This window comes from Diabrotica undecimpunctata, chromosome 5 (assembly GCF_040954645.1).
Source record: "Diabrotica undecimpunctata isolate CICGRU chromosome 5, icDiaUnde3, whole genome shotgun sequence".
In the NCBI taxonomy this organism is placed as follows: Eukaryota; Metazoa; Arthropoda; class Insecta; order Coleoptera; family Chrysomelidae; genus Diabrotica; species Diabrotica undecimpunctata.
Window position 1 is genome coordinate 43,433,730 of NC_092807.1, and position 17,299 is coordinate 43,451,028.

The 17,299-nt window shown below is 33.2% G+C and overlaps 1 protein-coding gene across 1 annotated transcript in view; it reads right to left on the reverse strand.

Annotated features, from left to right (window-relative positions):
* The window catches only part of LOC140441282 (venom allergen 5 2-like), a 218,236-nt gene that overhangs the window by 89,109 nt on the left and 111,828 nt on the right, over nucleotides 1-17,299 (reverse strand). The window contains exon 3 of the mRNA XM_072531899.1: nucleotides 3,295-3,416. Coding sequence (XP_072388000.1) covers nucleotides 3,295-3,416 — 122 coding nt within the window. The remainder of the gene's footprint in view (nucleotides 1-3,294; nucleotides 3,417-17,299) is intronic.

Genomic DNA, 17,299 nt, shown 5'->3' on the forward strand with positions numbered 1-17,299 from the left:
TAAGTTCTTAAATTAGCAACCTGTTTATCCAACTGCTCACCTATGTCCACAAGTCCTCTTCTCCCTTGATATCGCGGTAATGTTGTTCTCTCTACTGCACTGCGTGGATGGTGTTTTTGCGCCTTTGTGAGAAGTGTTCTTACTGAAGACTCTCTATATCGGTGGTTTTTGACCACTTTATAATACCAAATGAGTAGCTCAGCGCGGAACAGGCGTATGTATTTAATGCCTTAAACAAATTTTTACTATTAAGATATGACCGATTTAGTTGTCTTACTCTTCGTACGAACTCGGAAGTTAGTTCGATTTTCATTAGCTTATGGTCAATTTTTCGCGCTTGCTGTACTCCGAGATATTTGTACATATCATTTTCACCCATTGCCTCGATGTTTTGGCCATCTTGCATATCGAAACCTCCGGGCTGAACCGTTCCTCTGACTATATTTAGTATACGGCACTTGTCTAGTCCAAAATGCATACTAATATCATTTGAGAAAGTTTCTACAGTTTTTAGCATCCGATCTAGGTGGTTTCGAGTGGAAGCCATTAATTTCAAATTATCCATATACAACAGACGATTAAGCTTCGCCACAACAGTTGTTATTTTTGATGCTAAATCCTGAGTCAATGGGGTTCAGCAGCTGAGATAGTGGGTTCATCGCTAGGCAGAACCAAAGTGGACTCAATCAGTCTCCCTGGAAAATGCCCCGGTTAATAGGGATATCTTCAGTTTCGATATTGGTTTCACCAGGTATTTGAAGGTGAATTTTAGTCTTCCACTCTGCCATTATATGCTTCAAAAATGTTACGAGATTATCATCGACTTTATATATTTTCAATGTATCTATAAGCCATTCATGCGGTACTGAATCAAAAGCCTTCTTGTAGTCAATGGAGGCAGTAAAAAGGTTTCTTTTTTTGGTGTATGCCTGGTTAGAAATGACTGAGTCGATGATAAGTTGTTCTTTGCAGCCCATGGAGCCCTTAGCGCATCCTTTCTGTTGAGGCTCTATGATATTGTTCAGAGCACAGTGTTGGTAGATACGCTGGGCCACACAGGATGTGACCAATTTGTATAAAGTTGGAAGACAAGTAATTGGGCGGTTCTTGGCTGGATCTTGGGTGTTATTTTGATCCTTCGGTATTGGATAAGTGGTTCCCTGAGTAAGAAATGACGGTATTTCCTGTGAATTAGAAATAATATTATTAATCAATACTGTTAAAAGCTCATGAACGCTCCAAAACTTCTTTAGCCAGAAGTTTTGAACTCCGTCTGGTCCAGGAGATTTCCAGTTATGAAGCTCTTTGATAATGTTCGAGACTTCTTCAGTGGTGAAAGGATCGTAAGGAATATTCCTGTAGTGTTGACAGTTGTTCGTCGTGTCTTCAATCCATCCAGCATTGTTGTTATGAGTTGGTTGGAAAGTTGGTTTCCCCAAAACTCATGAATTTCTTCTTGGCTTGGGTAGGATTTACTTATATTTTCTACAGTGGAATTCAGTTTTCTATAGAAAACCTTCTCTGCATTCTCAAAAAGTATATTGTCGCATTTACGGTTGTTACTAACTTTGTATCTCCTTAGGCGACCTGAATAAACGGAGATTATTCATATAGGCACATATATACCTATATTATTTATATAGGCAGATTATACCCAGGGTTGATTCTCGTCATTCTTAGCTGTTCCTTCAGAGGTCCAGATCGCTACCAGACTATTCCCGGACAACTTCAGGAAACCAGCCGCAAGGACCTTCCTCATTAATTAGAGTGTGGAACACTGTCAATTTGTAAGTTTTTTATCCATCAATTTTAATAATTTTCTATATATTTTTTTTAACTTTAAATCATACTATTTCTTATACTAATACAGATCCGTCATTTTTTTTATAATATTGAATAATATTTTGGGACTAATTGTCGACTACAGGTTGAGGTTTTAAATTCTCCCTATTAACTCTACTGTACGGTTTTTTATGTACACAGTTAATCAGAGAGTTTGTTATTGGTATTTTCATTAATATATATTTAAACCTTTGGCACCTATTACTCAGGATAGGGTGTCCTTATTACTTTATTAGTACTTTTAATTGAAAGTCGAAGTACAGAATTACACTTCTAGTAGGCGAATAAATTAACTTTTTAGGTGGAATTAGTAAATTTTCTTACTTATATTTATTATTTGTAAGTTCATTAAATAGTATTAGGTCCTACCTTTCAGTAAATTTAAATTCATATATAATCAGGAATAAATTGTGTATAATCAGGGAATTTTTTTGTATATAACTAGGTTAACTGTACATAAGCGGTGGTGGGTAGCAAAAAGACTTAAGATAAACTGTATATATTTGGTTAGGTATTAAATTTTTTGTTAAGACTAAATATTTAAATTAATACCTGTTTTATTCCATTTCAGCAAAAAGGGTACACAGCATTACAAGATACCTTGGAAAGTATAGGTTAATACTTTCCTGGAGCCCACTCAGATCTTAGAGCAACTTTCATATTCTATCACTTACATTTACATCTATTCATATTTTTTTTTATTTACTTGTCACCTATTTTCTCATTCTACGGGCTCTGTAGGGCATGCAAATTAGCCGAATCCTCTTTTGAGTGTCAAGTAGTTACTCTCTTACATATTCCGCTAGCCAGCCTTCAATTTAATTATATTTTTATATTCCAATTTAATTACATTTTTTCTACATTTCAATTTTGTTATATTTCAAATTCATATATTTGTTATATTTACATTTTCCAATGTTTATCATACTGATCTAATCTCTTCCTTTGTGAGGATTAGTAGTTTCTTTAGTGTATTAAGGTTCATTTTATAGTTGACCCTTAGTGGTGCACGAAGACAACCTTCCTTAATTCATTTGTTTTTTGATTGTAATTTGTTACATTGGCCCAAAATACTTTGTGTTACAGTACATATGATCAATTACTTATGTATATGTACTTACGTATGATAAAAGGACGTTAACACCGAAACAATTTTCGTTACCAAATTGTCGTATGTATTTTAAAATTCTCCACTTAATGTGGAGAATTGTGAAATGTGGAAATATTATAATAGCGGTAATACCGAAAAAGCGTGTAATGGTATATATGACTAAATTTTGTAAAAAAATGAAAAACGGTCTTTAGTGTATTATTTTATGTAATTTTGTGTAACGCTGTAACACTATAATTTGATATAACACAATTAGTACGCTATTATATAAATATTAACATTGTTTTACTCGATTCAAATGATGTTCATTGGTTGTGTTAATTAATACATAAACTGCTTACCATTTCCATCATGTTAGCCGCGGGAGGTTGACCTCCTATTTGTCCTAATGCAATCGACTGCCTCATTGCATTATGCAAGTCCAATATTAACTGTTTGTTGTACTGAGATATACTTCTTGTTCCTGAAAAAAAACCAATCAATATTAAGTTTATTTGGAAGTAATAAAAACTAAAATTACATTGTTTGTGATGGTTTACGTAATAAAATTAACAAAATGTTCTACTGATTATTAATAATAAAATATCAGTCATTTAGGAAGTGGGCCATCGTACGTATAAGAAAAACGTTTTAGATATCAAAACCCTATATACTCTAATCTTCTTCTTTGTCAACCATTTTCCATCCACTCCTGAATGTAGGTCTCTCCCAATTGCTTCCATCTTTCTCTATCTTGCGCCAATCTAATCCACTGTTTGCCTGCCACTGTTCTTATGTCATCTACCCATCTTTTTTGAGGTCTTCCCGTGCTTCTTGTTGTCGTCCTTGGTCTCCATTCTAGAATTCTCCGTGTCCACCTGTTGTCATTATATCGGGCTACGTGACCTGCCCAGCGCCATTTCATTTTTGCAATTTCTTCCACAATATCTCTAATCTTCGTTCTACGTCTTATCTCGGTGTTTCTAATCTTGTCTCTTAGTGATATTCCAAGCATGATTCGTTCCATTGCTCTTTGCGTTGTTTCTAATTTTTTAGCAGATTTTTTGGTAAGGGCTACTGTCTCCAAGCCGTAAGTACAAACTGGTAGTATGCATGTGTTATACACCTTTTTCTCTTCAAAAAAAAAATATACTCTAATACTCCCTAAAAAAAACAACAAATTCGATTCGCCCAAGTTAGAAAGGCACCAGAAGTGGTGGATAAATCTGGACAGAATGATATGTAGCCAGTGGCGGATCCAAGGGGACGTCACGGGGGTCATGACCACCCCCAAAACAAAATTAAATATCAATCAAATAATCCTAAAAAATAATTTAAAACCCATCAACCCTATAAGCAGGAAGTCAAAAGTTGAAATGATTCAAACTCATTTATTGTAGAGGTAAGTGTAGAATTATACGGAAGCCTTTTTAAATTGCTCTTTAAAAAATCAACAATTCCGAATACAGTAATACCTCGATTAACAACCTGACTTCCGCGAATTCAGAGTTACGCGATTTTCAAATTTTTACAATTCGTCATTTGAGTGCCAGAGAATCGATCGATTATCGATGAGATAGAATTACCTCCCACACATTATTGCTCATTCAATGTACATGACATGACTTTTCGCACGAAATCAGCACATTTTTATTTTGTATTTAGGTATTTCTTATCTTCAGTTTTGTCTACGAATTGGTTGTTTGTAATTTGAATATATTATAATTGTTGAGACTGTGTGCTACATTTTATAATTTATCTATAATAAATATCAAAGTGAATATTGTTGTGGCATTAGCTCTCTCTGATACGTTAGCGAATACAAATAAAGGAACTGGGGGCTGCTGTTCAAGGTATTTGTGAAACTGTAAAACAGTAGTTTGTCTTAGTGATGTTTTAGGTACAACTGTATCACTTAGTCGTCTTCTTCAGTCACCAAAATTAGATTTTAAGTAGGCTACTGAGGCCATAGAGGACACTAAATGCATTCTTCAAAATAAAAGATCAAATGCTGAATCTGTTTTTAGCAAACTTTACTATGAAGTAAACAAATAGCTGAATAACTAGACATTGAATTGAAGATGCCTCGTATAGTTTCTCGTCAAACCTTTCGTCAAAACCAATCTGCTAACCCTTGCGAAATATTTCCGAAGATCTATTTATTTACCCCTTTTAGACAATCTTAATCTTAACTTCCACCTTCCAGGATATTATTGGACCAACTACTTACTACATATTCCACAGTAGAACAAGAGTTTTCACTGTGGATTCAAAAGTGGAAAAGGAGTCGTGCAAAATAATGGAAAACTTCCTGAATGTATTTTAGAAGTATTAGAAAACTGCGATATTCATACCTATGTATCCAAATATCAGAATATTTCTGCAAATATATATTACACTGCCAGTCAGTGCCGCAATAACAGAGCGTTCTACGCTTATGTGTCCAAAGTCTTGGCTTAGAAATAGAACTTCTGTTAACTGGTTTAGTACTCATCAATCCTGGAATTTCTCTAGATGTTGATGCAATCATAGAGCGATTTGCTAAATCGGAAAGGCGAAAAGAATACATTTTTATAAAATTATATAATATTTACTTTTCTTATAGTATTTTTAATCACTGAACTTTTATTTACCACTTGTTGCCGGCTGTTGCTGACGATTCGTGCACTTATAGCCTAATATGTGTCATTATAGAAATAACTATTCCTTAATTATATTATGTTTTTTGTTGAATAAATTAATTTAAATAAAATGCTGTTTACAGTTATTCTTAAGGTTTCTTCTTCATTACGGAAGGGTGGCTGTAACTACGACAAATTTCTCTCTATCTTGAGCTGTTCTTAGTAACGAATGTGTGTCCATGCCTGTCCAGTCTCTTACATTCTTCAGCTAGGAGCATTTTTTCTTCCTGGACCTCTTTTTCCTTCTACTTTCCCTTCCATTATGAGTCGTAGAAAGTTATATTTTTCTTCTCTGTGCATATGTCCTAGATAACTCGTTTTTCTGTTGTTTACAATATTTAGCAGTTCTCTCTCAGTCCTCATTCTTCTCAGCACCTCGTTATTGGTCACGTGCTCTGTCCACGAAATCTTCAGCATTCTTCGAAAAACACACATTTCAAAGGCTTCTCTATACGTCTCATACTTGTAATTGCGAGAGTCCATGTTTCCACTTCGTATAGCAATAAGGAATAAACGAATGTTGTTACAAATTGATATCGGATATCCAACGATAAGATAGAGTTTATTAGGAATGTTAAATACATTCATTAATGTTTACACTTACATTGAGTTATTGCATTTAAATTACTTAACTTTGGTTTATACTTATTTATCCTTGGTTTGTTCTTGATTTTGTAGCTATAGGATAGGTGGGTTTAAATTAATTGTCTTTAAAATACCTAGTTTAAATTGACAGTCCTTGATTTTTCAGTATTTATATTTTAATAACTTTCTTCGGCGGATGTCACAACGATAGACCATTTACCAGGAAGCTAGCTGAGAAATGACGTGGAGGTTATTTTCGACAATCAAGATCAGAGTGCAGAAGAGTCGGATTCCGACGACGACGACGTACCTCTTGCCACACTATGCAAAGAAGAAACTTAACCTTCGATTATTCTCGAAAAGCTAGGATCTGCACAATGGCTTATAGGTGATCTGTACCAGCATCCTAAAAATTTACTGGAGACTAGACCGGACTCGGACCTAAACAAAATAGCACGCCGTTACAGCTCTTCGGACTATTTTTTGACGACAACCTATTCAATATGATAACAACATATACAAATACATACCCGGCACAAAAAAACTTGACTAGTGATGTAACAGATAATAAAATTAGGTGTTTTGTGAGTGTGCTTATTTTGAGTGTCTACGTGGTGTTAGTATGAACACTAACTGAATAGTATACTTTGGAACAACCACATCACCCGAAACACAAAAATTAGGATATACAAAAGTATCATAAAAAGCATTGCTACATATGGTTCAGAGCTTTGGGTAATAAAAAAAATGGCGCATCCAAAATACAAGCAATGGAAATGAATTATTGGAGAAGATGTTGCCAACTCACTAGAAGAGATAGAGTAAGGAATACTGAAATCAGAGAGCGTATGGGCATAGACATTGACGTCCTGGAAACTATAGAATGCAAAAGGCTGAAATGGTATGACCATGTAGAAAGGATGAATGATCAACGATGGCCAAAGAGAATGTTACAGTGGATCCCCGCAGGAAAAAGGGAAGACCAAAGAAGATCGTGGAGACAAGAAGTAAAAGGTGCAATGGAAGATAGGGGTCTACAAGTAGATGACTGGAACGATCGCAAGCGTTGGAAGCTAGGTTGCGAGTAACGGCGGCAGCTGTAATAAACTCGTTATATATATATATATATATATATATATATATACACGTGGTGTTACCAAAAAGATATATGTATTGGGAAAATCGTGATAATAGTCAGAAGGAAAAAGTCGTTGGAGATCTATCGAGAGATAGATTTTCCCATATAATGAAAATTCTTCATGTGTGTGATAATAATAGTTTGAACAAAACAGACAAGTTTGCTAAAATACGGCCATTATATGATTCATTAAGTACAAATTTTTTAAATCACGCTCCTTTCGCAACATAGCCTAAATGAAGCTATGTTACCATATTTTGGAAGGCACCCTACGAAACAATTTATACGAAACAAACCCATTCGTTGGGGTTATAAGCTTTGGATAGATACTCTCCGTCTAGGTTATACTGTATGATTTACACCGTATCAAGGCAACTCAGTGCAAATACCACCCTTATAGAAAAACTTGGGTCTTGGTTCGTCGGTTGTTTTGTCATATGCACATATGCCTCAATCACGCTGGCCAAAAACGAGATTCCACTTTTTTTTTGATAACTTCTTCTCATCCATGCATCTACTAAATGGGTTAAAAACTAGAGGTATTTTCGGTACACGTGCAATAAGGGACACTAGAACACTAAAATGCTCCCCATTCGCTCCAACAGCTATAAAAAAAAAGAAAGGGGAACTTACGATTACAGATTAGATAAAAACACAGGTGTGTCGCTGGCACGACAATAGTGTCGTTACATTTGCATCTAATATTGTTCGGTAAAACCACATCACTTAGTCAAACGGTTTTCCCATAAGGAGAAGAGACACATTTTTGTTTCTCAATCAAATATGATAAAGCAATAGAAGTCTTTTATGGGTGGCGTAGACCGCTATGACCAAAACATTAGTCTTTACCGGATCTCTATAAGAGGGAAAAAATGGTACTTTCCGCTAATATAACATGGAATTGACATGGCTATTTAAAACGCGTGTCAATTGGACCGAAAAGACGGAGGAAGCCTTGATCAGCTGGAATTTAGAAGGCAAATAGCTTGCAACCTTCTGGACTCCTTCAAAAAAGATACCAAACGCGGCCCAACAAGACGGAATATCAACACGGTCTTACATTCAAGATACATATGATGGTATGAACCATTTAATTGTTTATCAAGAAAAACAATCTCGTTGCGGACTTTGCAAGAAAAAGGTTCAATTTTTGTGCAAAAAATGCAAAAAAATACCATTACACCCTAAACAATGTTTTAAGGATTTCCATACTTTTTAATTATTTTTGTATAATAAAGTTTTACTTTCAAATATATACTGCTTCTTACCGCTGTCATTTTAAAAGAACGTAACATATTTTGACAGCTAATGCAAAAATTATTATTTTAGTACTTTTTGTCGTTAACGAAGACACATTTCCTTATATTTCTTTTAAGTAATGATAAAATTAAAAAAATAGTTTCAGTAATATGTGGGTTAATTTTAGTGTTGTGCTTAATAAATTAATTCCTCTGTAATGTTTTGGGTTCGATTTGTCTCCCTTTTTAAAGAGAAGTATTAGGTCTGCTTGATCTACGTTCTTGAGGAATTCTGTTTTGTTCTATTATTTTCTGGATTACTTTTAGTAGTTGTTTGGTCAGATCTGGTCCTCCGTACTTTAGGAGTTTGTTGTATTCTGTCATTTCCTGGTGATTTTCTGTTTTTTAATTTCCTTAATGCTTCCTTTACCTCTTCCTCCTCAATATTTATTTCTAAGTTTACGTCACCTCTGGTGTTGGTGGTTTATTATCGCCACCTTTAGCAAATAATGATCGAATGTAGCTGCCCATTTTCCTTATGAATGTGTTACATTTTTATTAGTTCGTTCATCGCTTATTTCTGAGTTTTTCCCAGCGTTCCTTGATGTTATTATTTTTAATCGAGGAAAGCTGGGAAAAACTTAAAAATAGTTATACCATAAATTTTATTCAGAAAGTTAAGAATTGTATTAGCAATATTAAAAGATTATAAAAGGGTCTGTGGTGTTGCAATATTATTAAACTAATTTACTGACTTAAATAGCTTGTGTTTCCTGAATCTTTTTGGCAAATAATATACGTTTTTGTCATTTTACAGTTAGTTTATTTTGAAATAAACTTTTGCATTATAAAAAAGTGAATATAAAATCCAATCCAAAAATCATTCATGAGTTAAATGCAACGCAGTCAAAAGGCTATGTTATAGTTCTCACAGAGTACAGTGGCATATGAGTAATGCGCAAGTGCTGCTAAATGCTCCGTTATTTTGTTTTTTTTTTCAAGAATTTTTAATTTTTCTGGTAAATTATCACGTAAGGGCAGATCTCTTTTAAAACCCTTTGCGAATTTTATGTTTCAGATTTGCCGTTAAAGAGATTATCTGTTCGGTATGGAACAATAATATTTGGACGAAAAATTTTTGTCGCCCTCTTTAAAATGCACGAAAAATAGAAAACAAGAGAAGGAACATTTTTTGTAATCTTCACAAATTGTATAATAAAATAAAAGAAGTCTAACTGCACTATATCATAAATAAGATACAAAAAAAATTATAACGTAGAAGCTTCTTATAGGTGGCTTTCGTGAACTGATAGTCGGCTAATAAAGCCTTCTTCTTCTTAAAATGTTAATATAACAAAATAATGTACAATTCAAATTTATTGAAAAATAAATAAATTGTATGCAAAATATTGAAATTCATCAGGATATAGAATTTAATGTATTGTTATACACCTTGAATAAAAATTACCATCTCCCTTTACTACAGAAACATCGATTATAATACAAAATAGAAAATTGATTATTCTTCAACCTACCATGCAACGACTACTGACTTACTGAATAATTCATATCCTAATTTAGTTTGACAAAATTATCAATCATCTGCTAACAATAAAATAAGGAAATAAAGTGAATATAAGTGTCGATAAATATTTTTATATTTTATTAGGATAAAGCAAATGTCCGATAGAAATGATATTCTAAATACTGTTGATATCTTTTGTTGACCAAATAATATTATAATTATAGATCAATATCAAAATTACATATATATCTCGGTACTATTACTATTTGTACTACGTGGCATTATCTTAAAATTTAGTTTTTGAATTTACGGGATGTTTTTCAGGTAATTTTATAAACTACTTTAAAACATATAGAAGCAATATCCATAACAAGAGCTTCTAACCAACCACCGAGTTCTTGAATCTATACTGTCTATATATTGTCTTGATGATTGTACATTAATATATATACATATATATATATATATATATATATATATATATATATATATATATATAATTATGATAAGTTAAATTTGAAATTTCATCCACAAAATCAAATTAATTATGATCTAATTAGCAAATTAAAACAAAAAATTTATTTAATGAATTTTAATGTAGACGCCAGATTAATAAATATATGTTTTCTCATCTCAGGGTTCTAAATTGAGTTCAAAAAATTACCTTTTCTTTAAATAGTGCTTGAGAAAACAGAGGAGAGAGGAGGAAATAAATAAAAGAAATCAATTTGTGCAATAAATTCAAAATATAATGACCAAATACCTTTGAAGATTTTCATATACTAAATAAATATCTTATAAATAAATTATTCCCTAAATTACTCTGTTGCATATACAATTAACCACAAAACAATTCAAATTAAATATCGTTCAATCAATGTCTCGTTTCCACAATTTGCCTCTGTATTTTTCTAAAAGGATTTACTTTAATTAGTTCCTGATCCAACAAACTTCTTCCCGAGTTCTGCTTAGAAAAACAAAACTGTCGACAAACTCCTAAAAATGTTTATTGCTCCTATTGGAGGGCCAAAATTCTTCTTAGCTATCCTTCGTTTCAAGAATAGTAAATTATTTTACTTACAAATACTGCAACTACAGCTTTCAACACTTTCTTTGCACTACTTATCGCCACAATAATTTTTCTTTCACCGGTTTAAAAAAACAAACTATCGGCACATTCCTTTCAATTTTGTCTTCACTCGCTTCATGTCCAATAGCAGATCATCCTGCTTGCTTTTTCAATCTCATTCCCGTTTGTCTATCCCTTGCATAATTTCTAGTAACCAATCAAAACATTCTTTCTGGGCATTCAACTAAATACCAAAACTCTCCAAATTCTTAAAACTCAACTAATTTCAAATTCCCGTAATTGTTTACAAATCATACAAGACAATAACTTTCTACTTTCTCCTTCAGCGTTAATGACCGCTTTTGAGATAACAGAAATGAATCCCTAAAAACGGCAGGTAGATATCACATTTTAATGCAACCTATTATTTACAAACTATTCTTAAATCTATTGATTTCCACAATTTAGAAAATCCTAGTTCAAACATAAATCTAAAATTGACAAAGTCTCTATTTTAGCACTTCACCAACACTATAAAATTAAAATCGTATATCTAGAATATAACTATAACATAATTTTATAAATGATTTGTGTTCTTCTTTTTTTCTATACTTTTTTCTCTATATACAATTTCGGATCATATTAGTTTAAATTCAGGCATATTTCCAATGTTATTTGTTGCCATTACTTAAAACCGAAATTTACCGAGAACCGATTAGGCTCTAACAATGGAAGTTTCATAGTGACCGATCAATGGAAGTGATAAATTTTATTGCTCTTATAAAAGTCGTAATAAAATTGCGAAAAGCGCGCAAGGTATCATTTGTATTATTATAAAAATGACACTATGATCAACGAATTTTTACCGTCGAGTTGATACTAATTTTTTCTTAAAAATTGATTTCGCGCGCGTAACTAACATTCTAAATCACCGGATGCTTCAAGCGTTATTTATGAGAGAACGGTTCGTTTTACAGAAAAAGTGTTCAAATAAATATATTGGTTTAAAATTATCTCATCTACATCTTTTATTTAAAATATTTTTTTTTACAGCCCGCAGATACTTGGTAAATCGATTTTTTTCCTTCCTTCCTCACCCTACGAGGGGGGTTTAACGAAGAAGCCCAGGACTAGGAGTGGTAAACTTTTTTGCATATTTTTTGGAGTCCCAAAATTGACATTCTCAGCAAAAATTGACTAATTGGGGTCCCAAAATTGACATTCTCTTGTTTTTAGAGATCAAATCCCTGAAGACTGAACCAATATTATTTACAATATATTAAAGAATTTGTTTCTATTTTTATTTTTATTTAAAAAGTTAGTATATTAAACAAAACTTAAAAGTACAGAAGCTTCGCTTTAAAAAAATAAAACCATTTTTATTTCTTTTGAGTTTGATCGTATCAAACCTTGAAATTACCTTGAAAATGAAAACACAGTAGATGAGAATTTAACAGCTAGCAAACAATATGATATATGTAAAAAAACAATTAAGGAAGCAGAAAATGACGTCCTAGGAGCAGAAGACGCTCTCGACTGGTTTCATGATGAATGTGAAGATATCAATAAAAGAAAAATTAAGCATATAAACTTATGCAACAAAGAAGAACATGAGATAAGGAGCAAACGTTTAAAGAAATAAGGAAGAAGGAAAAACGCGTGCATCGAAAAAAAGCGGACCTTAGAAAACGAGATTATGCAAGAGCTTCAATTACTAAAGGGGCAAGATGAAAGTAAAAAGGTATATAACATCCTAAATAAGACAAGAAAAGAATTCAAACAATGGTTAACGTTGAGTAGAGACTAAAATGGACATACAGTTAGTACCAGTGACTTAGTACAAAGCAGATGGGTTAAGCAATTCAAAGAACTACTGAGTACCGAAGTGGAAAATGATGCGGCACCCCATAGCAAAATAAATAATACCGACGCAGATCCTCTTTCAATACTAGAAGTGAGAGACGCAATCAGACGCCTTAAAAATATCAACTTCCATGAGTATCAGAGCTGATCAAACATAGGGGTAACAGCGTTACGCACCAAATTTACAGCATTATAGTCAAAGTCTGGGAAGAAAAACAAATGCCAGAGGAATAGTGTAGTGGAATCATATGTCAACTGCACAATAAGTGAGATTTGTTTTAATGTAAAAATTACAGTATTCACTAACACCCTTTATGGTCGTTTAAATACGTACGTGAAAGAACTTGTTAGTGAATATCAATGGGGTTTTAGGCCAGGTAGGTCAATAATTGATCAAATTTTTAATCTTAGAACAAACTAATGAATTTAAGATTGGTACGTTTCACCTCTTTGTGAACTTTAAGTCAGCGTATGATAGCATCCTTACATTCCCCATAAATTAATAAAACTTGTAAAAACAACTATGAGTAAAGTGGTATACCGAGTGAAAAGACAAGGCGATCTGTCATGTACGTTCATCATCATCATAAGCCGTTTTGAGTCCACTGCATTCCAATGTACACACACACTGTAAATAATTCCAATGCATTCTATCTTGAGCACCCTGAATTCAGTTGTTTTCAACACCAGTTTTTCTCCTAATTATTGTATTTGATACTCTGTCTCTGAGGGATATATTCAGCATTGACCTCTCCATCGCTATCTGTGCCACTTGTATTTTATTAATTACTTTTCTGGTAAGGGTCAATGTCTCTGCTCCATACGTTAGAACTTGGAGTACACATTGATCAAAGACCTTACATATCTTACAGACAAAGACCATGTACGTTACCTAATAAGAAAAAGCGAGAAAGGTTTTCTTTCTCCTTTTTCCTTTCTCCGTTCTCGCTTTTTCTTATGGAAGGAAAGTCTCCAGCTACCGATATTTAAAAAGGGAGACTCAAGAATTCCTGAAAATTATAGAGGCATTAGTCTGATGAATAGTACATTAAAATTGTTAACGGCAGTCATAAAAGATAAAATCGAGGAAAAAGCGAACATGGCAGATGAACAACAAGGCTTCCGGAAGAATCGCAGCTCAATAGACGCAATTTTCATTATCAGACAAATAATAGAGAAGTCTATTGAATATGGAAGACCAGCATACATGTGCTTTGTAGATTTAAAAAGTGCTTTTGACAGGGTGAAGCGAAATGACATCCTAAATTTATTACAAGCTGAACAAATAGACCATCAGATAATAAGGACAATTAATGAAATTAACAAGAACAACAAGACCAGAGTTATAATGCCAACAGGGGAAACAGAATGCATAGAACTAAAAGGAGGAATCCGCCAAGGAGACTCGCTCAGCCCATTGTTATTCAATATGGTGATGAATCAAATAATTCACGAAGTAAGTAAACGACAAGGATACCACATGGGAGCGCATAAAATCACGATACTATGCTATGCCGATGATGCAGTACTAATTGCTGATAACGAAGATAACCTACAAAGGCAGCTCCACATCTTCAATATCACAGCAAACAATCTTAATATGAGAATATCAGTAGAAAAATCTAAATGTATAGTGATCAGTAAAGAGCCGCGTAGATGCAAACTAGAAATAGACGGCAAAATTGTAGAACAAGTAATGAAATTCAATTACTTAGGAGTAGAGATCACTAGTGACAGGGATATAAAAACAGAGACCACAAGGCAAGCATCAAAAGCGGCAAGAGTAAGTGGTTGCCTCCGAGAAACCATATGGAGAAACAAATATCTGACCATGAAAAGCAAAATGAAAATATACAAGACAAGAGTAAGACCAATCCTAACATATGCAGCGGAGACAAGGACCGATACAAGAAAGACGAAACAACAAATCAACAATATCGAAATGAAAGTATTAAGATCAATAGCGGGCATATCATTAAGAGACAGACAAACCAACAGAAGTATACGCGAACAATGCAAAATTCAAAATATTAACAGGTGGATAAAAACAAGAAAAAAAAAAAAAAAAAAAAAAACTGGAACGAACATGTAAACCGAATGGGACCAGATAGATTAGCGAACATCTGTAAAAACAACAAGCCGTATAGCAGAAGACCCGTTGGAAGGCCGCCAAAAAGGTGGAAAGATAATGTACAGTCAACAACGACTGAAACAGAATAAGAGGCAGACAAACAGGAGTAATCCTAGTCACGCGAAGAAGAAGAAGAAGAAGAAGAAGAGAAAGGTTTTAATTTACTTAGGTGCATAACAAATCGAAGTTGGGGCGCAACCCCTAGTATAGCTTTAATGTTCTATAGAGCCTATGTGCGATACATAATTGACTACGGATATTGTTTATACGGATCTTCAAGTAAAACCTACCTTAAAAAAATAGACAGAGTTCAATATAAATGTCTTAGAACTTGCGTCGGTGGGATGATATCCTCGCCAGTGAATGCAATACTGGTAGAATGTAATAAATTTCCTTTGGATTTACCCCGTCAATTATTATCATAAAAATATTTTTTAAAACTAAAAGCCCGGGAGTCAAACACATCAAGTGATATTGTGAAAGAAGACTTAACTAACCAATTTGTTTGGTAGTAACAAATAACAATACATGTCCACCATACCTTTTGAATCTTTAATAAAAACACACATAATTATAATTCCCAAGTATACTGAATCTCATCAAATAAATCACATCCTCTTAAAATCCATCCTGGGTGATTTCTATAACAAAACTCTTATATTTACAGATTGGCCTAAGACGAAGGAAGGTGTTGGTTGTGGGGTATTTATCGAAAAAACAAACCAATCATTGATATTTAAATTACCACCTGTTTGTAGCATTATTTATACTCCCGAGCTTTATGGAATTATAAAAGGTGTTACCTGGTTAACATACAATAACAGAATAACTCGAAGGAGTAATATTAACAGATTTTAAATCTGCATTAGAGTCTATAAAAAATACAAAATTTGAAAGAATGAGATGTCCTATGTTATGTTGTATAAAAACATGATTGCAAATTTAAATATAACATATATTTGGGTAAGAGGCCCTGTAGGTATATCAGGGAATGAAAAAGCTGATACTCTAGCTAAGGTCTTTGGATTTTGTAATATTTACACAGTAAGGGATATATTTAACTTAATAAAAAATAAAATAAGGCTGAAATGGGAATAGCAATGGGAAAATATTCTTAAAATCTCGCAAAATACGTATTTCCAGATATACCCCACTTTACCACTACCACCCCAATACATATTCAATTACTCGACTACCAAATTCTTCTCGGCAAGTGTATTTCGCCTAAAAACGAATCATGGGCAATTCCCGTCGCATTTATTTAAGCTTGGCATATTACCGGAACTATCCTGCGGTTGTGATATAAGTTCTTACGGAGATATTAACCATATTTTCTTTGGCTGCAATAAATATTTAAAAAAATCTAATAAATCAATTCAAACTTTTATTGAAATAAAATATTTGCTTCCGTTAAGTCTATCACACATTTTGTCAGCTGCTAATACAGAAACCTTAGAATTGCTAATAAATTTGATCAAAGATGTAAAAGTAGAAATATAAATTAGTAAACTTCAGTGACTTATACATATATCTAAAAAATAAAAACAATCAAGAACAAAAAAATGTCTTTAAACATAAATAAAACATTCTGTGGCTGATGAACTTATTTCCGTGCCATATTTTTCACACACATAGTATGGAATAAGAGTAGAGACAGACCAAGACTAAGATGGAGGGACGTTGTGGACAAGCACGCGAGGATGATCAGCGCAACAACGGGCAATGGTTGGCGATGAAGAGGAACGACTGGGGAAAGTCGAGACTCAACCAGAGCTAGCACTACTAATGATAATAATAATAGTTTGAAGTTAAATGTGAATTTTATTCTTGATACTGTCTTCGAAACATTATTTTTCAATGCTTCGTGTACGCCGACGCAACAATTTTTACCAAATAAATGTATTGGAAATGGTACTACTACTTACTAAATAAATAGCACTTTTTAATCTATAAATAAGTTTTTTCCTTCAAATCAAGAACATTATATTTAACATAATTTATAATACAAAAAATAAAATAAACTTAATTTATATACATTTTAGTTTAATATAAAGATGATCAAACCGACGTAACGACGTTTTATCTTTGCATTGATACGTATCATTATATATACGGAAAATCTCACAAAGGACGAATA